The 27721-nt window shown below is 33.8% G+C and overlaps 4 protein-coding genes across 50 annotated transcripts in view; 2 read left to right on the top strand and 2 right to left on the bottom strand.

Moving 5' to 3' along the window:
- LOC123867641 (glutamate-gated chloride channel) overlaps positions 1-4298 on the top strand; it is a 60540-nt gene extending 56242 nt beyond the window's left edge. For 12 of the 46 annotated variants that reach the window (XM_045909778.1, XM_045909779.1, XM_045909765.1 and 9 more), the window contains 5 exons: positions 904-1118; positions 2233-2283; positions 2950-3012; positions 3365-3475; positions 3844-4298. In XM_045909778.1, coding sequence (XP_045765734.1) covers positions 904-1118; positions 2233-2283; positions 2950-3012; positions 3365-3475; positions 3844-3990 — 587 coding nt within the window. In that variant the 3' untranslated portion in view covers positions 3991-4298. Of the gene's footprint in view, positions 1-903; positions 1119-2232; positions 2284-2949; positions 3133-3364; positions 3476-3843 lie in introns of those variants that run through there. The other 34 variants (XM_045909787.1, XM_045909788.1, XM_045909777.1 and 31 more) reach the window with 10 other exon arrangements.
- Positions 4299-13550: 9252 nt separating this feature from the next.
- LOC123867289 (ELMO domain-containing protein 2) lies at positions 13551-15328 on the top strand. Its single transcript, XM_045909271.1, has 2 exons — positions 13551-14341; positions 14800-15328. The coding sequence occupies exons 1-2, from the start codon at positions 13823-13825 to the stop codon at positions 15220-15222; spliced, it is 942 nt and encodes a 313-aa protein (XP_045765227.1). The 5' UTR covers positions 13551-13822; the 3' UTR covers positions 15223-15328.
- A 361-nt stretch (positions 15329-15689) lies between these two features.
- On the bottom strand, positions 15690-24554 carry LOC123867288 (thioredoxin domain-containing protein). Of its 2 annotated transcripts, XM_045909270.1 has the most exons (7): positions 24307-24554; positions 23362-23547; positions 22899-23037; positions 22089-22250; positions 16623-16748; positions 15946-16168; positions 15690-15902 (listed from the first exon to the last, which is right to left on the bottom strand). In XM_045909270.1, exons 1-6 carry the CDS (start codon positions 24434-24436, stop codon positions 15970-15972), a joined length of 942 nt encoding a protein of 313 aa, XP_045765226.1. In that variant the 5' UTR covers positions 24437-24554; the 3' UTR covers positions 15690-15902; positions 15946-15969. The 2 variants fall into 2 exon arrangements, with proteins under 2 accessions (XP_045765226.1, XP_045765225.1); XM_045909269.1 differs by having other exon boundaries at positions 15690-16168.
- Positions 24555-26568: 2014 nt separating this feature from the next.
- Positions 26569-27663, bottom strand: LOC123867290 (THAP domain-containing protein 2-like). Its single transcript, XM_045909272.1, has 3 exons — positions 27521-27663; positions 27105-27300; positions 26569-27008 (listed from the first exon to the last, which is right to left on the bottom strand). The coding sequence occupies exons 1-3, from the start codon at positions 27592-27594 to the stop codon at positions 26655-26657; spliced, it is 624 nt and encodes a 207-aa protein (XP_045765228.1). The 5' UTR covers positions 27595-27663; the 3' UTR covers positions 26569-26654.
- Between the last annotated feature and the right edge of the window lie 58 nt (positions 27664-27721).

Raw genomic sequence — 27721 nt, 5'->3', positions numbered from 1 at the left:
ATAAATCTTTATTTATTATTATTTTTGGAATCTTACTTTTCCAATAATAACGTTCACGGATGTTGTTGGTGTTGATAGGCTACAATGTTAGGTATGTAGAAATTAAAAGTTCTAGTTAAATTCTTATTACAATAAATTATTATCAAGCACAAAGCACATCTTATAAAATTCTTATGCTTTCCAAATGGATATTTCCAACCTTGCGCAATTTAAATGCCATTTTTTTTCAAATATTATTTATATTATTGAAATCAATATCTTTGGAACTAATTAAATTGCACACAGTAATAAACATATTATAATTATTTATTATTATAAACCTATGAAATTACCTATGTTAAAATTACGAAAGGTTGAAAATGTTTAAGTAGAAAGTATGAATAGATTTTTTATGATTTTGAAAATAGATATCACGAAGCTTATTACTTAAAGCACCTTTATTACATAGGTAGCTAAGTTATATATTTCTTGTCTAGCAAGTCCGTATCTCTGAACATAATATGAATATCCAGCGTATTTTAGAAAACGCTTGCTGAAATCTAGTGGTTCTTGCAATAAATATATACATTTTAGACATCATTTAAATAGTCATGCTGCAGTATGTTAATATAATCATCAAAAGTACCGAACCTACTTTGCTCTTTTAACTAGCGAATTTTTTAAATCAAAACCTTCTGGAATAAAGAAACTTAACTGCATTAGACAATAAAACGATTATCCAAAACCTTAAAAATTGAAGCCGCATAATATTACATTTACGTAGGTAGGTAACTTCGTTATTATTTAGGCCATTAGAGCAAAGTATTGTTCCTCGAGCATCCAATATGCGAAGTAATACGCTGAGATATTCGTATATTAACAATCATAATGTCACTAATAAGCAATTTATATTCTTTGATACAGGTGTAACAACCATGTTGAATTTCTTTACAACGTCCAATGGTTTCCGTTCAACGTTACCAGTGGTGTCGAATTTGACTGCAATGAACGTATGGGACGGAGTGTGCATGTGTTTCATCTACGCGTCCCTTCTTGAATTTGTCTGCGTCAATTACGTAGGTCGCAAGAGACCACTGCATAATGTGGTGTATAGGCCCGGCGAGAACCCAGTAACACAGGTGAGACTTATAACTGAACCTACTCGTATAATATTATTCACTCTGGTACTTGTCGTTTGTTGTGTTAACGTGTGATTCATATCATAGCAACGCTTTGACGTGATCAGTTGCACTATTGTACCTAATCGTTGATAAATTGATGATTTACTTGTTTAAAATATAAAGTTTTATGACTTTTAATTAGATAAAGAACTATAAAAAATGGCAAATTTAACAAAATCTAAATATCGCGTGACATTACTAAATTAAACCTACACAATACTTTGTGCATAAAAGAAATTATCTTGCTTGCACATTGCCTTTAATTTCTTTAGTTTCCTATTTTTAAATTTTCCATTTAATAATATTTCTGTCTTGATAATGCTGAAATAATATAATGGATAATGTAAATACATTCTATAAAAAAGCTGCATTGTTCAAAAAAATGCACACTCGATATTTACAGATAGTTACGAGTAGGTATTAATTTACATTACTTATATAGTTTACAGTAGGTACATAATGAAAGCTTGAAACGGTAAAAGCTTTTTCAATTTTATAATAGATTAAAGGTGTAATTATGATCTCGAAGAATAATAAACTAGCTACCTACCTAATAGAATTTCTATTTATCTCTTTGCAATGTTTTCTTTTATCTATAGTATCTTTACTAATAAAATCGTAGCATGTCTCAAATACCATTAACTTAATATCCTTCTTTACTATATTTAGCATGTTTTCTAAATTTTACGAAATGCATGTTTTTATTTAAATGAACACCTAACAAGCCAAGTGCAAATTTTTCCTAGAATTTATTGTATGAACATCGTATCATCTATACAGAGACTATTTTGTGTGGCCAAAATCAATAATCTTATTTTTTTTCATTACAATTTCAATACAATAAACATCACAATTATATATGAATGTTTTTTTCATCGAAAATGGAAAACATTGCAAAGAATCTTTAGACGATTATGTTACTAAAAATGATGTCAAGATTTTTGTATTTTGGATGTGCAGTGTTCCTAGATGATGTTAAATGTGGCCACATCAATCTAGTCTGTGTTCACTTTTGCACTACAGTAGTCCATCAGCCACAAGTGAACAATATGTCTGTATAATGTGTTCACAGCGACTGCCCGCAGTTCTGAGCAGAATTGGCATTATACTGGCCAGCCCCTTGGTAAGAACATTCGCCATTATCATTGGCACATTCCTGATATGAGACTGTTATATTTCTTGGAAGCACAGTATATAATATGTTAATGTAAAATTGAAAGTTACCTACGAAAAGAAATATAACAGTAGGTATATAGGACCATTGTAATCACAGCACAGATTCATTCCATTAGGTACGCATGTGTTGGTCTTCAGATGTTTTTGATATGTTGCATAAAATTAACAATGCAAAAGCAAACTGCGCGAGAATGGTTTGTTGTTAGTATAGCTTAAATGTTAGTCGTAGTTATTTGATCATATTAAGTTATTTCATTTACTATTCTCGAGCGCCTACTGTGTCATTAAAGGCATCTTGTGATGTAGGTATAATAATATATAAGTTATAATATCATTGAAAGTACCTGGTAGTATCGAGGATAGCATCAAGTAGACACTAAACGAAATGCTCTATATAAACATATTGTACAAGTATCTTAATAGCTTTAATGTACTTACATATTTGAAATGAGTATGAACTTAATATAAGTAAGAAGTTTAAAGCAATGAGTAATATTATTGAGTAAGATGCTTTATTTAGTAACTATCAAGTAAGTAATTACGCAGCTTTGGCAAGTCACACGTTCACGTTATGTGCTTCGGCTAAAGGAAATAATAATATTCATCCAAATAGGAGGCGATGGCATTCCTCCATTGGGCAAAATCTGAAACGCCTCAGCCGGAGACTAGCGGTGCTGTAAGTGAAGTCACAACGCCCAAAACACATCCCGCTAAATACCATACCATCTCAAAAATCTGATATCACGAAATCTAACGCATACTTTTTCTTTAATGCCACTTCGGATTGCTACAGCCTGTAAGTAGCCTTTAGATTTTTAGTTTATGATTTTAACTTATTTCTTTTCACTAACAATAGTTCCCGAGTCATTTATTCACTTCAGTATGCATTTAAGTACTTAGCTATTCTATAGTAGCATCTTTTGACTTGTGTAGTTTGTAGAACTAAAGTTTTAATTGTTATATTTGAGGATAATTACTGGTTCGCTACGAATCCTTGATTTATTTTTTTAAATAATTATTTATTACAGGGTGATAAAAAGAGAGAGTCAACAACTGCAACAGATCTGGTGACGTGTACAGCATGTACAGGTGCGCCCGGATCTTGCACACATACGGCCAACAATGGCGGGGTTTCCGAGGTAGCTTAATATTCCTATATATTTTTCAATTATTTTCCTAACAGGTAACTGCTAGCTAGTAACATAATAAATATTTTTTTCTACTAGTGATTAAGTAAATTATTTTTCAAAAGCTTTTTCTGTACTTAGGAGTTAATTTGCTTTAAAAATAATTTTATTTTAAATATGCTTATCTAAGTTCTTACTATATCAGATAAATTATTATCTTTCATGCTTAACTGTATTTTTATCAGAATTCGTTAATTTTATTTTTTTTAATCTGATTACTTCCTAATTTTTAATCAATTATTATTTGTTGTAATAGTCTAAGTAGGTATCTGTATTTTCCGTTCGCCATCATCATTCATTTACAAGATAATTTCTTTCAGCCATGTTTCGTTCAGGTCCGTAAAAAGGAGCCTCCGCATCCAATCCGTGTGGCGAAGACGATCGACGTGATAGCTCGCTTTACCTTCCCCACTGCGTACGCCGTGTTTCTCATCTTCTTCTTCATTCACTACAAGGCCTTCTCTTAATGCTGCCTACGCTCGCCACGAGCTGTGTGTCGGCACCAAATAGAGCAGCTTTTGTATCTCGTATTTCACAGCTATTTAATAGGTAAAAACCACTTACAAGATCTGATAAATTATTTTTGATGAATTACAATTCAAGCAATTGCGATTGTATTTATCCAGTGTAGAAGTAAAATAGATATTGATAAGAGTGAAAATAAGATCAGAAGACTCCTTATTTTTTGTGAAACATCTAAAGACATAATTACCGCGTAAAATAAATGTTAAACTACTTAGTACCTATTATTTTTCTGAAGATTTGAAATGGGTTTTAAAAATGCGTATAGTTACTAATGGGATAGTCTTCGGAAGGAAGATTCCGATTTCGTACTAAAAATACTTATGATAAGATAAAGTGGGAACAATTCACATTTATAGAAAAGATCGCGAAGAGTTTAGTAAAAGACGTAAAAGTGTGATGATTTTTGTAAAGAAATCTATTTCAAACCTTAAGACAGTCCAATCGTAGTGAAGTTATATAACTTATCGTGTAAGATATTAATGTAGATTTTATATATTATAATACAATACTATATAAGTATTAGTTAAATCACTTTAGGTAGAGCATATCAATATGCACATCCACATCTTTTGTAAAACCTCCAAATATCGAAAATATTGCTTTTAGAAATATTTATATACCTACCTACCTATTCGGATTTTACCCTTGCTAGTGAACCGCGCTGGTTGGTTATTTTTAATTTGAGTCAAATGACACCAAAGAATTAGATTTAGAGAATAACGCTCAAATAGATATGTTTTAGTGTTTAGTCACCCTCTAAACTACACGTTGTTTTCATACTTTTTTATGTAAGTAGTTACCTACCTACCCATATTTTTTTCAAAACCATGAACATGCCTTGTATTACTTTTTCAAGTCAAAAGTTTGTTCAATTTATTTGCTTAGTTAATAGATGAAAATATAATGTAAATACAATATAAACCTATCAATACGTAAGATTATATAAGCTAAATAAATTACTATATGAAAGTAGTAAGTGGATATGCATCGTAAATAAAGAGTTTTGTGTGATGTTAAAACTATGTGGTATTAGTTTGTTTGTAATGAGTAATGACTGTGTAAAATGCAAAGACATAATAAGCTCAAATGCTTAAAATAAGATTTAAAAAAATAGATTTAAGCGTGCCTTGAATTTATAAGATCTTGTGAACTCGTGAGTACACTCATATAAATATAAACAAATAATAATTACAGTATTATTTGTGTATTGAGTTATCAAGTATCAAACACTAAAGTCCATTATTATATTTAATTTAAATGAAATAGGCACTATATTGCACTGGTGATGATATTGTAGGTAAGTATAGCAAAATATTAAATATTGTAAAGGTATCTATTTTAAGTGAGATAAATTCTTCTAAGTAGGAAGGTATACATTTCGTTCATAAAAACGATCATACTTATCCCCTGAAACAATATAAATTAATTATCTCTTTGGGCATAGCCAGCACTCAGCAGACATCATCCGGTGAGCAACAAAATTGTGACATCCTATGAAATGGATAACTAGGTACTAATAAACATGAATTACTACATTTAAAAAATGACACTACTAGTATCTGCCCTCCAATTCGGAGAAATGTGTAGTATTTCATTTAAATGTTCTTGCGAAATTTGGTACAGACTACAGATAACTTGCATCCCGGGGACGGGCTATCGCGGAGGCTAATTTTGTCCAGATAATCAAAGTTCCCACGGGATTTTCAAAAACCTAAATCCACGCAGGCGAAGCTACGGGCATCATCTAGTTCTGAATAAAATGGCTATGACACGAGACAGACTACATGAAACAATAAGGCTTCCTTATTTTATTTCACTACTAGCTGATGCCCGCGACTTCGTCCGCGTGGATTTTCATTTTTCAAAATCCTCTTTGATTTTCCGGGATGAAAAGTAGCCTATGTGGTAATCCAGGGTATAATACATCTCCATTCCAAATTTCAGCCAAATCCGTCCAGTAGTTTTTGCGTGGTTGAGTAACAAACATCCAAACATCCACACTTTCACATTTATAATATTGGTAAGATGTTAGGTAGTCTTTAAATTTTAACTCTTACTGCACTCATATCCTCTTCCCGTGGTGGGCTCTGTCTTGTTCTGGCTATGCCCATTTTCTCGGCTGCAGAAATTTGCTTATTTTAAGTTCACATTGCAAAAGACAAAAGCTCACTGAGCACTAAGAGTTCAGCATTTGTAGCAAATGTATGTAATAATGTATGTACAGTTGTGTCGTTCGTTAAATTCACAATGATTCGCATTTTGGATACCTATTTAAGTGTAGTATTTGTCCATTTTGTACTAGAGTAAAGCCTAAGCTTCTTATTCCAATTGATGATACAAGATACAAATGTTCAATTTATTATCGTGTCAACGATAGGTACCTACTTGCCTTTTGCTTAACGAAAAAGCGGACCAAAGAGTCAACTTTTGGTATATATTTATTATACATACCTTATATTTAAATATAATAAATACTATGTATAGATAAATCGTATCTAAGAAACCCGTTTTGGCTGTGCTTAATTATTGTAAATTAAATCGTATAGGATTATAAAATTATTTTTATTGATACCGACTTTTCTTTTTCTTTTCAATTTGTTATTCTCTTTCCGAAGGATAGAAATTTATGGAAAGTTAAGTGTCTAGCTACCTAAGCTAAGCTCTAAATACACGATCAAACACATACGAATGTTATTCAAAGTATAAGTTAATTATGTATTAGTCCGTGCAGAGTTATTTTATCTCTGGCTATAAAGTTGATAGCACTTCCCCCTACTTAGGTGCCTAACTTATCAACAGATTATAACAGTTGGGATAGATTTTATTATTAATTTGCCGATAGGCTACAAGTACCTGCTAACCTGTACAGCTATACCTGCCTAAGTATCTCGATTTCTCGGCAATGTTTAAAATTCTAAAGAATACCAAAACTATCACATATTGTACCTAAATGAATAGATCTTAAATACATTTTTGAACATTGAATGCAGGTAAAAGGAATGAATAACAAGATATAAAATATACGATTTATTTTCAAACGTTCTATTTTCACAGATGTTTAATAATCAATAAATATTATTATTTATATTACCTACTAAATAAAAATATTATAATTAACATTATTAGTAAAACCATTCCCAAATTTATGAAATATATATAATATAGTTAGTTTATAATTGTTGTTGGAAGTGATTCTATTTTAATTCGCAATGTTCTAAAGTACCTATAAGATAAAATTACATATCATTCGCTTTATAAGATACGGAAATAAAATATTTATTATGCTATATTCTTCTGTTAAAATAGAATTATAAATTTATATTGTGCAGGCGTTATTTAACGAAGTTATTGTTAAATTATAAATTTCTATCTTTTATCACAATTTAAGATTATATATTATTGTAAAAGGTACATTATTAAATTATACATGCATATGTTAAAATATATCCACCGATAATGCAATTTTTATTAAACCATCATTGTAAAAAAAAAAAACTGTTAAACTGTTATTATAAAGTACGCTTTTGTTATAATATGTTATAGTCCAAAGCTAAAATGCCGGCAATTTGCCAATGTCATTGCAATCATCAGTCATGCTGGAAGCGCCTTCTGCCTCGTGAATTTTAGGATCATTTGCGGAGTGCCTAAATACTTAGCCCAGACTGAAACTGAAGTCAAAACTCAATTTTATCAATTCGGCTTTGGAGTAGGTAGCCAGTCATGATAACCCTAAAGCAGTGGGTATATGGGTAAATACGAATTCTCCTTGCACCTACTGGCATAGTGACGAAATTCAAAGGCACGAGACGATAAGAATTTTGTAGCCGTGCAAAATACAACTTTTCATCTCACTACAGAGAGGAAAATGCTACCAAAGTTTTTTTTTTGCGGCGTAGGTATATTGAATTCCTCGCTACGCTCAGGAATGTACTTTAGAGTTCCTATACTACTAACTATAGAACCCTTCGCTTCGCTCTGAATTAAAATAACAGCCACGATGAACAAAATATAACTTTGGCCTCTAATAACCATATAATATTATTATTATATTATTATAATAATTCTAAATAAAGTCTAAACACATTTAAAATGGTATATAATTCAGGGCTACCTCTAGTCCAAAGCCGAAAACAGGAAAAATTGCGTTTCGGCTTTGTACAAAGAATTTAGGTAGGCTCGCGAGTGGACCGAAAACTTACAAGGTAGGTAAAAGTCAAAGTTATGGTTTTAGACTAAGCCCTTCCATTATACGCTGGTATTTCGGCTTTGGACTATAAATATATAGATATTATTTTAATATTATGTACATTTGTTCATAAAGTGGTTCTTCAATGTGGCCGTCAAAACTTTAAAGTAGTGTACCTATTCGTATGTAGTACCTACTACCTACTAAGGAATAAATATATTATATAATGGAGGATGTTAATTATAACTATTGTAATATTTATTATATTACGTCCACAGTCCAATGAGTAGGAATAAATTAAAATAAATGTTTTTTTTAAATAAATTCTAATTGCTTAAATTGCATTTGAAATGCTTACTTATCTCCTCAGTTATTTATTGTGTGCCTATCAATTGCCTGTGCAATATGACAAGAATTACTTAGGTCATTTACCTAGGTAGGTAAGTATAACGTTAATTTCCTGTCATTTATTTACCTAATTCCTTAAACTAGGATGAAAGTAATCTGCCGATTAACTGAATCTACCTAGTCACATCACTATTTAAAAGACATTAAAATAGTTAGAAATAAAACAGTGGACCCCCGGTAGTCCGACAAATGTTTTGCAGGACATTGTCGAACTATCGAATTTGTCGGATTATAGAGTACTGCCTAAGACCCCCTATAATCCGGATTTTTTTTACAAAAGAGTACCTTGTAATCCGACAAATTACAGATCCAATGATAAGATTCTATATGTTATACATACTCTGAAGTACAAATCATACTTCACTATGTATGTCTAATTTAGTTAATTCAATAAAAATAGACATGTCGGATTACAGGGGGTGCCGGATTAGACAGGGGCCGGATTACCGGGGGTCCACTATAATATGTGTGGCAACACTGCATTTTCAGTAAGTCTGCGGCCCAGGTGGGAGCGGGTGCGTCCTGCGACGCGGCCAGCGGGCGCGAGCCGCGATGCCATACTCTCCGACCCGCTCTCGATTAGGACACGTCCGCGCGTTTTCCTTCCAATTATTTGTAAATACCTATTAAAAGTTTGTTCTACACGCTGGCCGCGCCGCAGGACGCTGCCGCTCCCACCTGGGCCGTAGACTCGAGTCACTTAGATACTCGTAATATGTATTATGCTTTGCCCAAGTATATGAAAGTTGTAATTGCTACGTTTAACATGCTAAGTAGGTATGTTACCATGAATTTTCATAATAATTATACTTATTTAGATAATAAGATAATAATTAATTATGCTGTAACTTGAAAACAATAAAACGAGTAGTCATATTATTATACATCTAGCTAATGGCTACAGCTTATGTTGTTTATAATTTTATTATAAAATAAAAAGTCTGGGCGCCTATTAATCGCCTGAGCGAACGCTACTTTTCAGCAGCTGGGGTGGTTCATTTAATAGCGTTCCATCGAGAAAATGCTCTGGCAGAAGCATTTGAGCATTTTATAGCTGCTAAAGCGGCTTGAACTTAGGTATATATTTTAGACGCTATCACTCAGGCGTCAATAGATTAATGTGCGCCGAGTCTTTGAATTGTACCTACATATAGCTGCCTATCTTTTATTCCAATCATGTGTGGCTGCCTAACATAGACTTTTAGGTAGGTATCCCGTAGTTTTTAAATTCCATAACTCCACGAGGTATAAATTATTGTGATTCCATGAGGTATACATTTTAATTATGATTATGATTGTGAAAGTTATTCTACTTCTTTAAAAAATAAAATCAAATCGCTTCCCGCTGTCTGTCTGGATGTATGTACCTATGTATGAACACGTGGAAATGATACTGTCATTGTCGCAACTAGAATGCCATAAGCCTACTTTGTTGTATTAGTTTACAAATTGCGAAAAACCAAATAAAATTTGAATTTCGCAGGCAGACCCGTCGTATCCACCTTAAAAGCTACGCAAAACAATGTACTTAGTTAGGTACTGTAGTGGAAAATTTCCTCTTCCGTGCGAAGCTGGGGCGGGTCGCTAGTAAGTTACTATGTACTGGAAAATTTCCTCTTCCGTGCGAAGCTGGGGCGGGTCGCTAGTAAGTTACTATGTACTGGAAATTTCCTCTTCCGTGCGAAGCTGGGGCGGGTCGCTAGTAAGTTACTATGTACTGGAAATTTCCTCTTCCGTGCGAAGCTGGGGCGGGTCGCTAGTAAGTTACTATGTACTGGAAATTTCCTCTTCCGTGCGAAGCTGGGGCGGGTCGCTAGTAAGTTACTATGTACTGGAAATTTCCTCTTCCGTGCGAAGCTGGGGCGGGTCGCTAGTAAGTTACTATGTACTGGAAATTTCCTCTTCCGTGCGAAGCTGGGGCGGGTCGCTAGTAAGTTTCTATGTACTGGAAAATTTCCTCTTCCGTGCGAAGCTGGGGCGGGGCGCTAGTAAGTTTATAAAGCGACACTTTCTGCTGTTAGATTGTGGGTAAGTATTCAATAATTACTTACACGTCTTGTAAAGATACTGAAAGTTAAGGTGGAGCTTCGTTCTTCAATAATCCAATTCGTGGAATCTAGGTCGGAGACTTCATAGTAATAATAACTGTGAATTACGGGGGTTCCTCTTTACGTGTATTTTAATGCGTATTAATTTCATATACCTAGGCGAACATTTGTGGCACTCATGCTACCTACCTACCTACATACTATTTATTATGTACAAAGGCCGTAAGTCGTTTAGCACCTTAATGATTCGCGTGGCAAGGTTATGCACATGCGTTAGATATTGTGTGTGGCGTGTTTATAGAAGAAGGTCATCAGTGATTGAATTTGATGCAATTGTTTCGTAGAATTGCTACTCGAATTCTGAGGCCGACCGTACCTACTTAGGCGCCTACATCGATCAGCCATGAAGACTTCATCGAAAAAAAGAATTTTTCATTACAATAATAAACTTAAAGCTAGCCTTATCTAATTAGGTACTGTACAAAATGTCCGCGTGGCATGGTACCAAGAATGCTGGTTGCGTTTCCGTGTCTGACAGCCAGGCTGATCCTTTGCGAAGAAAATGTGCCAGCCCTTCTGTCCCCAGATGAGCCTATTAACCGCTTAATTATACATCACAAAACAATCGGTCAAGTGCGAGTCGGACCTGCACACGAAGAGTTCCATACTATCGTACAAGAAAACACTTCAGTATTTACTATATGTTCGTTCCAACAATTGAACCACACTGCAAGTTAATGATGGACAGCGCCATCTATAATGTTATTTAATAAAAATATTATATCTTGAACGCTTTTTAATACTTTTTGTGATGTAACCACAAATTCACGGTTTTTGGATTTTTCCATTAAGTACTTGTGCTATAAAACCTACCTACCTGACTGCCAAACATGATTCTAGGTCAGAGCGAAGTACACAGGAAGCACCCAATAGGTACATTTTGATTTCCTTTCCTTGACAGACACGACAGACAGGCAAAAAAGTGATCCTATAAAGATTCCTTTTTCCTTTTGAGATAGGTACCTACGTAATGACTAAATAGGTATTAAATAAAAAATATCTATTTCATACGCTGCGTATCTAGGTACGAGTTACTGTGTATAACAATGTGAACAATGATCTTCACCTATTTGTAAACAAAAAGAAAATATTTTACGAAAATTCACTGTGTACCTATAGGAACGCATCAGAGCATTTTAGGTAAGATAACCCTTTTTATTTATTTGACTTTTACTAAAGTAACTATGTACCTACCTATTATAGGTAAATAATAAATAGCTATAGGTTTCAGCATCAAGTACCTACCAATATCGGTAACTATACCTACTTGCGAAGCTACAGTTGTATTTCTCGCATAGCTCTACGTGTAAATAAATTAATGGCATGTCAAATCGTATGTTGCATTGTAAATAATTTTAAGTAGAATTTATTATTACAATTTTCAAAATAAATAAAACACAATTTCGGATTAAAGTATGCTTGTTATTTTATTAAGTACCTTACTTGTTAAGTAATAAGTACCTTACCTATCGAATAACCTATGACTGTATATGACATAAAATTAAATACTGACTGAAAATAATGTAGGTAAGTACACTGTACATAGATTCGATAATTACATATAGTTAACCTAATATTAATTATAACATTTATTTTATCAAGGGGTAGAATTTTCAAAAGTCTAGGTATGTTATATCTATTAACTATCTGCATTCCCAGCCCAATCCGTACAAGGGTTTGCGCTGTGTGTTGATAGCGTTTTCTTTTATATATTTAGATATATCTGGCAACTCGTCAGCGTCTCAAAATCATCTTAATCGTGGTACATGTACCCGTTATTCTACATAATAATAAGTAATACCTTGATCTATATTATAGGTTAGGAATGTCTATGTACCTACCTAAATTCTACAATGTTAAAAATCCCGCCTAAACTCGGGCTTCCAAGAAAATCCGCAGTACACTAGCGTGTTCGTGTATATACTCTGTGGTTAAATTATAGCTCAGCAGATAAAAGGCCTTAAAGGACTGGTATCCAGGGCCGTAAAATAAATTAAAAAAAAAAAACAGCAGATAAAGGAGTAAGGAGACTTCGTCTGTGTTGGTGTTAGCTAGCGGGCGTGCTCTACCTTTTTGGAGTGTTTTTTTTTTTGTTAAAACTGACTGGAAAACGCTCTAAGGGGGTGCCGTGCGTGTGTCGGCGAGCGCCGGCACAGACGAAGTCCATGCTTACATAGTTTCCCTAACTTGTTACAAATAATACAAACTTGACATTGGCTAATCTTTGTAAAGCCAGAGGAGAGAGAAAAAAAAAAGGAAGCAAGGAAGATACTCTTCTTCTCTATTCCTTGCTCTAGTGTTGAAGTTTGACTATCGATAATTGACCTCGAAAACTATTCAGGATATCGATGCACGTGAAAATACTATCGATAGCGCTTTGCGAGCAATCGAAAAATACAATCTATACTATCATAGTATTTAATGTAGAACTATCAATAGTATTAAAAATTCATCGAAAGTATTGCTTGTAAAGCGCTATCGATACTATTGCCACGTGGCAATACTATCGATAGATTATAATCATCATTAGTTTTACCTTGAAAATCGAGTCTAACGATAGGCAACACTACCTTGGTATGGTTTACTCTATATTTCGACTTAGTTTAGGTGGGTAGAAACCCATTTTAAAATTTGTTTTTCGGTTCGAAAAAATATCGATTTTTATATCTTTTCGATAGTTGGAATTTTATATCGACATATCGAAAAATTAAATATCGCTCAAAAATATCGATATGTCGATATTTTTTCGACAAGCCTATTTAATGTCACTGTCACACTCAACCTAATCATGATCACCATAGATAATATACTAATAACATCACAGTGTGAACTGTGAATATATGATACATAAACTGTAATTTTATTATTATAATAATTCGTCAGTGTAACATAAATTCGTAGTTAGCCCTTATATCACAAATTCATTACCTAATAAATGAGACTGATCTATTGAATCTAAAAGATGATATTAAAAGTGCAGCCATTACTTACCAAATAGGCATACGGGGCTGTTGTAAAAGTGGAAACTAGAAAGAATGTAAATGAAAAGTGAAAATTGTGAATAAATTAGAAATGGTATTTTTCAACTTCTGGTCTGTGCTTCAGTGGTATTTGAGGCCTTTTATAAAATGGTTTTTGCGGAAAACTACGCGTCTTTGTGAACTGCAAAGGATATGTTATGGTGACAGAGTAGGAGCTCAGAGGACGTGTAATATTGAAAAATCATTAATGTTATCACGAACGCGAGATGTAAAAGAAGTTGTTTCGTTCTTAGACGCGGTGGTAAGAGAGCGACGATTCATTCCGGCACATTTCTCTGAAATACTCGATCCTCCAATAAATATTATACTAAGAGTTAAGAAGATCAATCCAAAACTCCACGATGCTTTCAAACCATCATTTCGTCAGTGCCTCATACAAATCTGGAGTTACCGTCAGTTAGTTGATGAAGTGGAAGATCTTCGGTGTACACAGTATGATAGCAATAATCCAGATCATGAGGCAAAGCTCTTGAGGTTGTGGAATTTGTTGATGCCTGACAGACCATTGGAAGCAAGGATTACCAAAGACTGGCAAGACATCGGTTTTCAGGTACAGTAAAGAAATATAACAATAATTGAAACTAGAATTTTACCTACATATTATAGTTTTTAACTTTACCTAGCCTATTGAAAGAAAGAAACAAAAATGTTCATTTTCTGAAAGCTGTGCCACACATTGCCAGTTATGCCTACGGGTTAGGTTATCTCCGCGCCTCTAATACTTGAGCATTGAAGTCAAAAGACCTCGAAGAAGCACCGGAATACACTGTGTCATGTGTGGCACAACCTGAACAAAAAGATGTCCCAACTTGGCACAAATGCTGTATACCTTGCCCGTATACAAAAACATACAGTGTGGTTTACAGCCTTATTGGGTGATTGCTGTTTTTCTTTTTAGTTGATTCAAGAAATTTTTAAATTTTCTTTTAGATTACTCATACAAAAAAAATTCTTTGGTTGTAAAAAACTGCTGCAACAGAAGTGCTTACATACATATTATCTTTTCAGGGTGATGATCCAAAAACAGACTTCCGTGGTATGGGACTCCTGGGTTTAGAAAATTTACTATACTTTGCAACAGAGTACACTCGGGCTTCAAACCATGTCTTAAGTCACTCATTGCACCCTAAGTACGGATACACATTTGCTATTGTGGGTATTAACTTAACATCCATGGCTTACTATCTACTAAAGGATGGCTCGGCCAAAACGTATATGTTTAACTGTAAACAGTACCTGCCTAGTATTAATTTGTTTCACAAGTTTTATTGCTATCTCTTTTATGAATTTGACAAAATGTGGATTGAATCAAAACCAGAGAATATGATGGAATTTTCTATAATATTCAAAAAGTTTGAGAATGCTATTCGTTCTGAGCTAGCTGATCCAGCATCAGTGTTTAGAATAAACATACAAGTAGATACTATATAAAAATAAATATTTAGTTGAATTTTACACTCGATTTGTAGCACAAACTTGAAGCTTATGAACTACCTGTGCAATGTGTTCAATTAGAACTGTGTTATAGTAATACAATGTAGGAATTTGGATGGCACATAACTTTTGTTGTCTTGTGTAATAAATAATTTCAAAAATATACCTATCACATAATATGTGTGAAAACTCCTATACAATGTCTTTCATATGTTAAATGTTGCTGTATCAATATGTATTTTGTATTTATAGTGTTCAAAGTATAATAAGATCTTTATTTAACTTAAAATAACAATGAAATCTTTTATATGTATTTTCTTAAGCTTATGCACTTGTGCTTCTGTGATCAATATTTTAATACTAACTCTCAAATGTGATTACCTATTTTTAAGTTAATTATGTTAAAACCATGACAAAACAAAATGCTTATTGTTTAACTTTGGTTAGGTATTAAAAGTCTTATGCAAAATTAAATAGTTTTATTTATAATTATATACTTATTTAGTATTTTAAAAAAATACAATACAAATATACAAACTTAATATATGGGTTTTTATGCAACTTATAGGTAAGTATACCTAGGTAGTTAAAAAAGTATTATCACATGCTCAAAAACTAGGACGGATAAATAAATGCAACGTTCCTACCCTGATAATAATATTTTATCACTGGTCATAATTATTACATTAGTGCTAATAACTTTGAAGTGTTTTTTAGAATCTGTGATGTCATATTAAGACCAACTCATTTGCTCTTCTTCTCTTTTTTAACTTCTTTAGGTTTTGTTTTTCCTGCTTTGATTAATGCTATAAGGGCTGTTATTGCAACAAGACCAAATCCTGCTAGTCCTATCTGCCAGATCCAGGGATATCTTGCTAATATGTCCAGTCCAAAAGCTATGCTGAATTTAATCATTTCAACACACCAATCAACCAACTCATCACTGAAATTAAAAAAAAAACACTTTTTAAGATTCCATAATCTATTACATATAATAAAATTGTAGAAAAGTGGTGTCTGTACAATGGAAATATATAAAAAAAAGTAGCAGGGGTTGTTATTATATCGATGCCGAACCCGAAATTGTAATTAATTTTTTTTTGTCTGTTTGTCTGTTTGTCTGTGTGTTTGTGCACGCTAATCTCAGAAACGGCTTATTCGATTTAGATACGGTTTTCACTGATATATTGTAGTAAGCTTCACTTAGCATTTAGTGTTTATTTCATGTCAATCGGTTCATAAATAAAAAAGTTATGTCAATTTAAAGAATCACGCTGCCCGAAAAGTCACTATTCCACGCGAACGAAGTCGCGGGCACAGCTAGTATTATTATATAATAAGATTTAACTGTCTTTATATTTGTTAAAGATGTATAACTTATGTAATGTTTGACTTACAATGGTGACGAAAGAAGTGGTACAGATTCACCCTTTGAGTTTTTGTACCAATCCTGGGCAAAGGAAACAAATGACTTGATATCTCTCTTTGGTAAGTCATAGCGATAAACTTTTCCAAGACGGAAGCTGAAATAACCAACCAACCATCAACCTCTTACTAGAACATCATTTTATTTTAATATTATAAGTGATTTTGACCTTTTTTAAAATAAAAATATTTACTCATACAGCCATAATAATGACACATCACACACTCATAATTCACATACACATGCCCACACATCTATCAGCAACCATACTACAGTAGAACGCCGATTATCCGAACGCCGATTAACCGAATCGCCAATTATCCGAATCGGTCCTAAGCGTAATATTTTTTTTTTTTTTTTTTTTTTCCTTACCATAAAGCTCCATTATATAATGGTAGCTTTATTTCTACTACGATCTAGCCTATGGGCTAATAAGTAATTTTATTCTAGCTTAAACTTCTACTTATGAATAATTTCTAAATCTAATTTCAGTCCAATAACTGTCCTTAGTTTATTCTAATATGCTTACGGTCCACTATGTTATTGCGACCTAGATAAAAATAAAGTAGCACAAACACTATACACACTCACTGCATTTATGCACTTTTTAACACTAGTTCGAACGGCTTGGTTCTTTTGAGTCTTCTTTTTATGTCCAAGTTATCTAGAAGCTTCACAGCCTCGAAATTAACGTGATGATGAAGTCGATGTTGGTGAGCTTCTGCGAACTTTTGGATGACTTTGTTTACGATCTCTATCTTAAGGTCCCTGTGGAGATCGTGATTTCTTACATACCAGGGTGCATTTGTTATTTCCCGGAGTACTTTATTCTGGAATCTCTGTATTACTTGTACATTGGTCGATTTAGTACACCCCCAGAGTTGTATACCATACGTCCATACAGGCATCAGAATTTGCTTGTATAGCATAAGTTTATTATTTATAGAGAGTGTTGAGTGCCTTCCAAGCAGCCAATACATTTTTTTATAACGTAGTTCCAGCTCCTCGCGTTTCTTTTTAACATGAGCTTTCCATCGAAGCTTTGCGTCTAGCGTCATACCTAAGTACTTTGCTGTATTTACATATGGAATAAGTTGCCGATTTAGATAAATCGGGTGATATTTCGGTCGCTTATTGGTAAAATCTATATGCATTGATTTCGATTCGTTAAGCTTAATTCGCCACTTTATAGTCCATTCGTTAACTTTATTTATGGCAACTTGAACTTTTTCCACTGCTTCTTCGTGACTTTCACCAGTTCCTATAATCGCAGTGTCATCAGCGAATGTTGCAATGGTATTATTTTCTAGTGCTGGAATATCACAGGTGTACAATAAGTACAGGACCGGACCTAAGACACTTCCTTGTGGTACCCCAGCTTTAATTTCCTTGAGTTCAGAATACGCATCTTCTTGACGAACTCTAAACCATCTGTTTGAAATGTATGATTCAAGGATATCTGCAAATGACTTTGGTAGCATATTTCTGAGTTTATAGATAAGCCCTTCGTGCCACACTTTATCAAAAGCTTGCGCTACATCTAAGAAAACTGTAGAACACACTTTCTTATTTTCTAATGATTTCTCTATTATATCAGTAATTCTGTGGACTTGATCTATCGTTGAGTGTTTTTCTCGGAATCCAAACTGATGATCTGGTATTAATTTTCTATCTTCTAGTACGGGTTTTAGTCTCTTGAGTAATAATTTTTCAAACAACTTTGAAATAACTGGTAATAAAGAGATTGGTCTATATGATGTTGTTTCATGGGGTGGTTTCCCCGGTTTGGCAATCATAATGACTTCAGCAACTTTCCATAACTCAGGTACATGTCTCAGTCTAAATGACGCATTTATGAGATTGGTAAGTTTCACTAAAGCTTTCCGAGGTAGGTTTTTTAAAATTTCTCCAGTAATGAGATCGTATCCTGGAGATTTTTTTTTGCTTAAATTGAACTTTATTTCTTCAGATACTTCTTTTGGTGTCACAAGTCTGATATTTTGCCGATCATCTTGTCTTTCTTCATTCTCACTAAGATCAAGTGAATGGCCCTCATTTGGTTGGAATATATCTTCCAGATGCTGAGCGAATCTATTAGCTTTTTGAATGTTATTGATAGCCCATTTTCCATTTGAGTCTTTAAGTGGTGGTATATGTGTGATGGGTCTTTTTAGATTTCCCGTTGCTTTCCAAAGAGAATAGTCAGTTTCTCGATCATTGGTCAAGCTTCGTAGGTAATCATTTAACTTATTTTCGTTATGACTTTTGATTGCTTTCTTGATTGTTTTCGCGAGTTTGTTAAGTGTTGTTTTGTCTTCTGGCGATCTCGAGGCATGCCATTTTTTTCTTTGCTTTCTCTTTATTCTAATAAGGTGGATAATTTCCTTCGGATAGGTGGCACCCTTACTCCATTTTTTAATGAATGGCGTATTGTTCCAGGCTGATTTTTGTATCTCTGTAATAAATTTGGCTACTTCCAAATTGAGCTGGTCTGGGCATTTTAAAGGGACCTTTAGGTTTATAATATTGGCTAACTCTATTTTAAAGCTCTCCCAGTCTGTATTGTTATTCACAAGAGTGAGCTTGCTTTCCTTGAATGCAATGTTATGTTTATCCAATGTTAACAATATTGGCGAATGGTCCGAATTCATGTCGTATTTTCCTTCAATATTTAGGTACCTTGGTGAGATATTCTTAGATATAAAGAAATCTATCAGATCTGGGATTTTTCGAGGATCAGTAGGCCAATAGGTCGGCATACCAGTACTGATCACGTCGCATCTTAGGTCTTTAATCGCACTCAACAATTCTTTTCCTTTTGTTGTTGTTAGTCTAGAGCCCCAGAAAATATTTTTGGCGTTAAAATCGCCACCAATTATAAATCTGTGTCCATATTGACTCAAGAATCTTGTGTATTCATATTTTTTTAGAGAATGCCGTGGTGGGCAGTATATGGCTACTATTGTAATTGGGTATCGTTCTGTTTTGATATTTACTGCCACTGCTTGAATTTCTAACTCCTCATGTTTACTTTCTTCGTAATGGGAAATATTCTCTTTTATTATAACAGCACTACCTCCTCTGGCTGAGTTATTGGGATGTAGGGCATGGTATACTTTATATCCTTTAAATTTGATATAGGATTCTTTTGTAAAATGTGTTTCGGAGATCAGACATATGTCAATATTTTCAGTATCTAGGACTACTTGTAGCTCATGTAGATGTTGAAATAGTCCATTAGAATTCCATGCCAATATTTTTAGTTCCTTTCCCATTATTTGGTTTTAAAGGGAGCTTTGTTATTGCTTTTTTTCAAGTTTTCGCAAGCGATCATCAAATGATGACAATAGTTTTAGGATCTCGTCTAGTTTATTTGAGGTAGGATCGCTCGTGTTATTACTGCCGGACATTATATTTGATGCTACTTGTGCATATGTTACCTTTTTATTAGGATTTTCTTTGTTGATTTCGGCAAGTCGGTTCTTAATAGCTGGAGTTTGTTTTGCTTTATCACTTGCTGCTTGAGTGTTTTGAGAAGATGGATTTTTGTATTTCTTGTTCCTAATGGATTGCATCTCCTTGGCTACTATGCAGCCTCTATAATTAGCTGGATGAGCTTCCCCACAGTGGATACATTTAGGTTTCTGCTCAGCTGGTTTTTTGCATTCAATACTCAGATGTTTTCCAGTGCATTTGACACATCTTGGCTCTCTAGAACAGTACTTTTGGGTGTGCCCATACGTTTGACATCTTTTACATTGTGGTATGAGCTTTGATGATCTCAGTGGATGTATTTCCACTTTGCATCCAAGAATCGAAGTGATTCCATAAATTTTGTTGATGTCTTCTCCATTTTTGAAGCTAAGCAAGAACATGTTTAGAGGTTCCTTATTTTTCCACCTTAGCTTGTTGACGGCATTTTCAACCTTAAACCCCTTATTCTGTAGGTCTTCGATTATTCTTTCTGGCTTGCAAGTAAAATGCAACTTTTTGGCCATGACTTTAATGGGCCTTTCTTGCTTGTTTTCATAAGAATGCCACAGGAATTTCCCTGCAGTCAGTATCTTAGTGATTGACCGATATGTATCTTCGTTGTTGGCATTTATTTTAACATTGTTGCCATTTAACATTTTGATTCGAAAAGAGTCTCCGGATGGACCTTCTGTTAATAAGTCATAAAATGACTGATAGTTTGTTACATCGTCTACTATTATTGGCGGGGGTGGTGGGACTTTCTTTGTCTTTTCTTGAGGGGAATCATCATGCTGATTTATAGATGTGGACTGTGCAGGCGAGGTGTTCAATTTTCTTTTCTTCCTGCTTTTAGCTCTAATCCATTCTGTCTCTCTGGCTAGCTCTTCCTCATCCGTCTGGTATTCCGTAGGTTGCGGTGAGTTTTCCTTGGTAGTGTTATTCTGGCTGGTATCCATTGGATTTTGATTTGATAGAAATTTTATCTGATTTTGGAGTTCCAATATTTGCTTTTGCATAGCAGTAATCATGATTTGAAGTTTCTCATTTTCCGCCTTTTTTTCGGAGAATGCTTTAAAAAGCATTTGCTCTGTTTCCGTAATTAATTTAATTTCCGTACCCATAGTTGCAGTATAAAGGTAGTATAGCTGCGATTTAATATTAAATTATTTTATAATAACCCTGACGCGGTCAAAACGCGGAACTGGGTCATTATGTCGAACGCAGTTGACCCGCGCGCGGCGGTCGAAGACGCGGCGTCAGCAGATTACGCTGCTAGTATTGCGTTTAAGACACGGTTGTTTTCGACGAAAACTAAACACTTAATAAGCGTAATATAAAAAATTAAAACCAAGCACTGTAAGTAAGTAATGTAATTGTTGTCACAAGTTGAAACTCTAGTGCACTACTTACATATTGTAGAATTGAGTTTGTTAAATTTAATAAAGTTTATTCTATGTGTGACAGTTCGTTTTTCTTTATTACCAGTCTATGTCCGATTATCCGAATTTTCGATTATCCGAATCGACCCTGGTCCCAATTAATTCGGATAATCGGCGTTCTACTGTATAACTAGTGGTTCCCCCGAACTGAGACTTAGCGGTATCCCATTATTCCCATAAGATAATTTTAACTATATATTGTAATAGTTAATTTTTAACATTAGATGCAAAAAGAGCTAGAATTATTGGAGATAGTTGAATATTGCAATAATGCTTCACAGCGCCATCTATTAACATTATTGTGAAGTTATATTTAAAAATACTGATGCCCATCAAAAATGAAATGATTTTGTTTCATTATGATTGTTTCATTATTGAGCTTATGAGGCTCTTAAAACTAGGAATTCCTTTTGATTTCTTGTAAAAGAATAGGTATTTAGGATTGCAGGGGTACAGATTTCAATTTAACCACCCTGAAAGCATTTAAAACTAATAAAGTGAAAAAAGTAATTAGTTAAACTTACAAGAGAAAGGCTGGCAGTTTAGCAACTTTAAACCTCTTGGCTGTATTGAGCCCTGCCAGATTAGCATCAACCCTGGCAACATTAATTCGTCCACGTAATGTTGCTCCCACACTTTCCCAAACTGCATGCAACCTTTGACATTCCACACAGGATGCACCGTAACTTTAACAAAGTCATAATCAAACATCATTAGGTATTAAAAAGATGCATCAAATAAACTGTCTGTGGCATCGTAGCTCCTAAACAGAATGAACCGATTTTAATTTTGTTTTTTTTTTTTCAAGGATATGTTATGGGATAGATTATGTCATAATATTATGATCTATAAGTGTTTGAAAGAAATAAGTGCCTCTTCAACTCACATAATAATTATGCATAAGATATTAAGTCATTTTGCAAGATAAATCAAAAACTATTATGTCTAAAAATAAATGAAAATCTGTTTTAGAGTGTACAGGTAAAGCCCTTTCACATGATACCCCACTTGGTACAGTTATCTTACATTGAAAATACTAATTATTTATTTGTTCATGAACATATTTTAATTTTTTTTGTGATGTAACCACAAATTTTCGATTTTCAGATGTTTTCCTTTACTTATACTAATACAAAAAATAATTATAGCACATAAGACCTACTTACCTGCCAAATTTCATGATTCTACGTCAACGGGAAGTACCCTACAGGTTTAATTGACAGACATGACAAATTGACAGACGGACAGACAGACAGAGAACAAAGTGATTCCATAAGGGTTCCGTTTTTTCTTTTGAGGTACGGAACCCTAAAAATAAGTAAGACAGTACTTACAACATAACAAACCAATCCCCAGTGGTGGCACCAGTAGCTGCTTGTGTCATGTGCTCAAAAATTTTATCTGTTAACTCTTTAACTGCTGGCGTCTGATTTTTTTCCAAAAACCCATAAAGTTCATTTTCACCTGGTTCACCTATTATTAAATTAACATGAAAATAAATAAGTATATTACCCAATATAGTCATTAAATTCTAAACAGTGGTTGTTTTAAGTAACATAATATATTGTTCTAAACGAAACAGCCAGGAATTAAAATAGTGTCAATCTTCTCAAAATTTACTTTTGGGACAATATACAGTCAGGTCAGAACTTTTTTTAAGCTTAACTTGAAAATCTCAAGAATGAATATAGTGAAAAGCTTGGACAACAATGTTCAGGGCACTCCAGTCCCATATTTTTCTCTATTGTATGCAAACATTGTAGTAAAATTAGTGAAAAATAGAATAAGGTTTCATACCATCATAGAGCAAAGGAACTCCATGTCTGAAAAATACAACGGCCGGCTCTTTGGTTGGACTGTAAAGTCTGGATAAATGACTGTTAACTGCTTTCACAGTTAAAGCATTCATATGCTTCACAAAGTCATCATACATACTGTCAAGATTTTGTTCCAATTTATTACACACATCACAATTTGGTTTAGCTGAAACAACCATATTTAAAAAACAAATACATAATTTGAAACGTTTTCAAAAAAACACTGACTGCAGTTTGCGGTGCATCATTTTCAGCACACACATTTAAGTGTGTAAAATCTGCCATTTTCCTTTCAAGAACTTTATGTACCCAGTGACACTTGCACCATCAAAACAAAACTTATGTTTCATCTTGATGATGTGTTTACTTAAGCGGACATAGGGACAGATATACATACAGGTCCTGGGCTTTTTGGGGCTTCACCAGTCGGGTAATCATGGTTAATTAAAATATTGGCCTGCTAATAAATAATACTTATATGATATTGAACTAGCAGCTGGGCAAAGGCCAACTGTTATCGGAGATTTTATTTTTGTTTAATTGGCTACTTATGACAACTACTGACACTGATACTTCTTAAACATATGCTTACTAAATGTAATGATCATTCACAAGTATTACACAGCATTTATAAAAATTTGGCCCAAAGAAAAAACATTACAAACAATTAAATTAATATCGACAGAAAAATGCGCAGGGAGCATGCTAAACTTCTATGTATCATTTTAGTTTTTAGAATATACATTGTCGAAGCAAGATTGAGATAAATGCTACGCTTACGACTACATAAAAGAAATCAGAAGACGAAAAAAACCAACAATATTAGTAGGTGTAAAAGTTTCAAAATACTTAAAACTTCAAAACGCGCGGCAGGGGCGCCTGAAGGACTTTTTAGAGTAAAAACAGGTTGTTTGAGCTTACTTACAAAACAATACAATCAATTTTTCCTCTTCTTTTATCAGTTGCAGTAACTCATCATCGCTTACATTTTGCAAAGTTTGGCTTTGAACTTTCACGATTATAAAACATAACAAACAAAACGGCAAAATATGCATTATGCAATAGTTGCTAAACTTTCTTTCTTTGAACTAATTTTCAGCGCTTATTTTTAAAGATAATATATTAAAATAGGTAATTATTTAGGTTATAATGATTGAAAATGTTTGAGGATATTCGTAGCACAGACCAATAACATATAGGATAAATTCGTAGGTCAAAGAGTATGTAATTGACGTATCTCCGTATTCGTGGTCTGTGTTGACGTATACGGTATAACAAATACCTATTTTACTACATCCAAGACTACACGAGTAGCGCGAAATGATTTTTTTTTTCTGGTTTTACGGCACTGGGTTCTCGCCCTTTTAAGCCTGGTAGTTTAAAATATTAAACAAATTATCGCGAAGTAGGTACGTTGTAAATTTAGGAGACAAATTACCTATCCTATTATTGGTATGGTCTGTGAAATCAACAACAAAAATATGACAGAAATCAACATATGAAAATGTCAGAAACTAAAAAGGGAGCGGGAAACTTCGTACCTACATAACTTTCCCTAATTTATTTATCACTAGAAACCTGACATTATCTAATTTGTGTAAAGCCAGAAGAAAATAAATGAAAATGTCAATGGTCAAACCACGGGTCTGCCCGCGAAATTCAAATTTAATATGATTTTCGTTATTTGTAAACTAATACGACAAAGTAGGCTTATGGCACTTTAATTGCGGCAGGGCAGTATCATCCTCACAGGTTTATATAAAAATCTTTACTTGAAAGGGTCCAATTTAAGAAATTAGCTATAGTATCGACTTTGTGATTAACCCATTTAACTCAGTAACTAATTTAGCGTAGGGATTTACGAAGTATTAAAAATTATATATTTTAGATTTAATGGATATTATATTAGAACCAAATAATTAACATCGTTTATGGCCGACGACATAGGGAGTTAGGCAGGTCTTACCTATGGGTCTTACATTCAGCTGCTACTCTGCCGCAGGGTTATCTGGGAAATTGCCTTTGCTAAAGTTGATTGCTCATTCGAGAAAGAAGGTAGCTAATTTAGGGTTCCATACCCGAATAGTGCGAACGGGACCCTATTACCGACTCCACCGGCCGTCCGTCTGTCTGTGGGCTGTATCCCGTGAACCGTAATAGCTAAGTATCCCCTTAGAGAGATGAAATTTTCAGAATGTGTATTTCTAGTGCCGCTATAACAAACACCTATAAATCGATGCAATTACCTAATAAGAATTTCAAAATGACAGCCATGAAATGATTAGTGTCATTAGTGTATGATGGTACAGAACCCTTCGTGTGCGAATACAACTCGCTCTGACCGATTTTTATATCTAAATTCTAAATACATAAAAACGAAAGTCCTTTCTCACTGACTCCTCAACGCTCAGCCGAAATCTTTGGTGCAGAGGTTTCCTTTATAATTTAGACAAGAAATAACACTGGTATTACTTACTGGTATTTTAAAACTTTTAAGGAATAGGGAATAAAGAGGATATATAATTAATATGGAACCCTAAAAATGACTAATAAGTAATAATATTACTTATTAGTCATTTTTAGGGTTCCATACCTCAAAAGGAAAAACAGAACCCTTAAACACTTTGTTGTCTGTCTGTCCGTCGTATCTGTCAAGAAACCTATAGGTTACTTCCCGTTGACCTGGATAGATGATATGATAGATATATGTTTGGTAAATAGGTAGGTCTTATAGCACAAGTACAGGAATAAATCTGAAAACCGCGAATTTGTGGTTACATCATTAAAAAAAAAATTAAAATGTGTTTCAATTTTCAAGATAAGATAACTATACCTAGTGGGGTATCATATGAAAGGGCTTTACCTGTACATCCTAAAACAGATTTTTATTTATTTTTATGTATAATAGTTTTTGATGTATCGGGCAATATGTTGGAAAAAATACCCGAGTATGGAACCCTCAGTGTGCGAGTCTGAATCGCACTTGGCCGGTTTTTAAATGTTTATTTATTGGTAAGTACAGTAGGTACAGTAAAAAGGAAGCGCACAGGAAAGCACTTATTTTTATAAGAGATCTCTATTAGTGAACCTTGGCTTGGTGGGAGAGGTTGTGAAGAAAAAGAATAGGTACAACAAATATAGGTGGGGCATATTATCAATATAAATCAATATAAATGATAACATAAAATAAACTTAAAAATTTAATAATTTTGTCAAAAGCTACGAGCACTCGCTAGTATGAATAATCTTTTAAAGTTTTAACATAATATTTTCTTATGTAGGTACTGAATCCTTAACAAAGATTTTGTATGTACGAATGTGTGTGTGTGCTTGTGCAAGTGTACATGTGTTTTTTAAATCCTTGATTATATTTTTAAGAGAAGCAATTTTTTTCAATGCTCTTCTTCTACTTTCTCTTAATATTTTAATTTTTTTTAATCTCCGATCAGATGTGGCTTGAACTTTCTCCATAGTTTCTAAAAGTCTTTTATCTGCCAGCGTCCTCCCATCTTCTATAACAGTTAGTTCTCTGTTTCTACTTGGCTCTACCTCTTCAAAGGTTTGACTCATTTCAGGTTTGACATTACATGATGCCTGCGCTCGATTTAGTTTTCTTTTTTTCACAACCTATTAAAAAAACAGCAGTTAATAAGTACAACAGTGTGCAATTTTGTTATAATATATTCGTAAGTACAAATTGAAAAATTACTGGTTACAACTTACTGGTTGATAATATTTCGGATAATCTTCGAATATGGTCGGTACTGCGTCCGATTTTAGCCTTTTTATTTTTAAACCAGATACATAACAGGATGGCTCAAAATGCTTGGAGCATAGTCGGGCATGGATTTTTGGCTCCCAGTTTTCTCTTCTTATTGCCCTGAGCCAAGCATTTCTAACTTCAGGACATGTAGGAAACCTACAAATAGGTACATTAAAGGTAAATTATTTTCATCCCATCTATTCGAAAAGGACGACTTGGTTCGCCTTTAAGTGCACCCAAAGGAGGTGTTTTCTTTAATGAGTAGTGCGCGGCAAAGATAATTACACTTCTAACATGTAAATCTTTAATTTGCAGCAATTTTCGAAATAAAAATCGCGGTTGGTAACGATGAAATAGGTACTAATTAAAGACTTACCTATGAAAAGACAATTCAGGAGCTTTTAGGCCTCCTTTCGTAGATCTGGAGGCACAAAACACAGCCTCACACATTTGATTTTTAGATCTAAGAGATATTTATAATTTTAAAACAACGCTAAATCAAATTCCAATGTTTTGTGGTTTTGTGCCTTCCAATGGTGACGACCACAGATCACTATAAACCAGTCTAAAGAGTGAA

This window comes from Maniola jurtina, chromosome 8 (assembly GCF_905333055.1).
Source record: "Maniola jurtina chromosome 8, ilManJurt1.1, whole genome shotgun sequence".
In the NCBI taxonomy this organism is placed as follows: Eukaryota; Metazoa; Arthropoda; class Insecta; order Lepidoptera; family Nymphalidae; genus Maniola; species Maniola jurtina.
The sequence above is the reverse complement of the archived record's forward strand: the minus strand, read 5'-3'. Positions and strand labels throughout refer to the sequence as shown.

Excerpts from the sequence above, each read along its gene's own strand:
- LOC123867289 (XM_045909271.1), top strand. The coding sequence starts at position 13,823 with ATGGTATTTTTCAACTTCTGGTCTGTGCTTCAGTGGTATTTGAGGCCT. Across the intron at positions 14,342-14,799 it reads GGCAAGACATCGGTTTTCAG|GGTGATGATCCAAAAACAGA; the intron begins GTACAGTAAAGA and ends TTATCTTTTCAG.
- LOC123867288 (XM_045909269.1), bottom strand. The coding sequence starts at position 24,436 with ATGCATATTTTGCCGTTTTGTTTGTTATGTTTTATAATCGTGAAAGTT. Across the intron at positions 23,548-24,306 it reads AAAATTGATTGTATTGTTTT|CTAAACCAAATTGTGATGTG; the intron begins GTAAGTAAGCTC and ends TGGTTGTTTCAG. Across the intron at positions 16,169-16,622 it reads CCACTTCTTTCGTCACCATT|TGATGAGTTGGTTGATTGGT; the intron begins GTAAGTCAAACA and ends TTTTAATTTCAG.
- LOC123867290 (XM_045909272.1), bottom strand. The coding sequence starts at position 27,594 with ATGTGTGAGGCTGTGTTTTGTGCCTCCAGATCTACGAAAGGAGGCCTA. Across the intron at positions 27,301-27,520 it reads CCTGAATTGTCTTTTCATAG|GTTTCCTACATGTCCTGAAG; the intron begins GTAAGTCTTTAA and ends ACCTATTTGTAG. Across the intron at positions 27,009-27,104 it reads ATCCGAAATATTATCAACCA|GTTGTGAAAAAAAGAAAACT; the intron begins GTAAGTTGTAAC and ends TTTTTTTAATAG.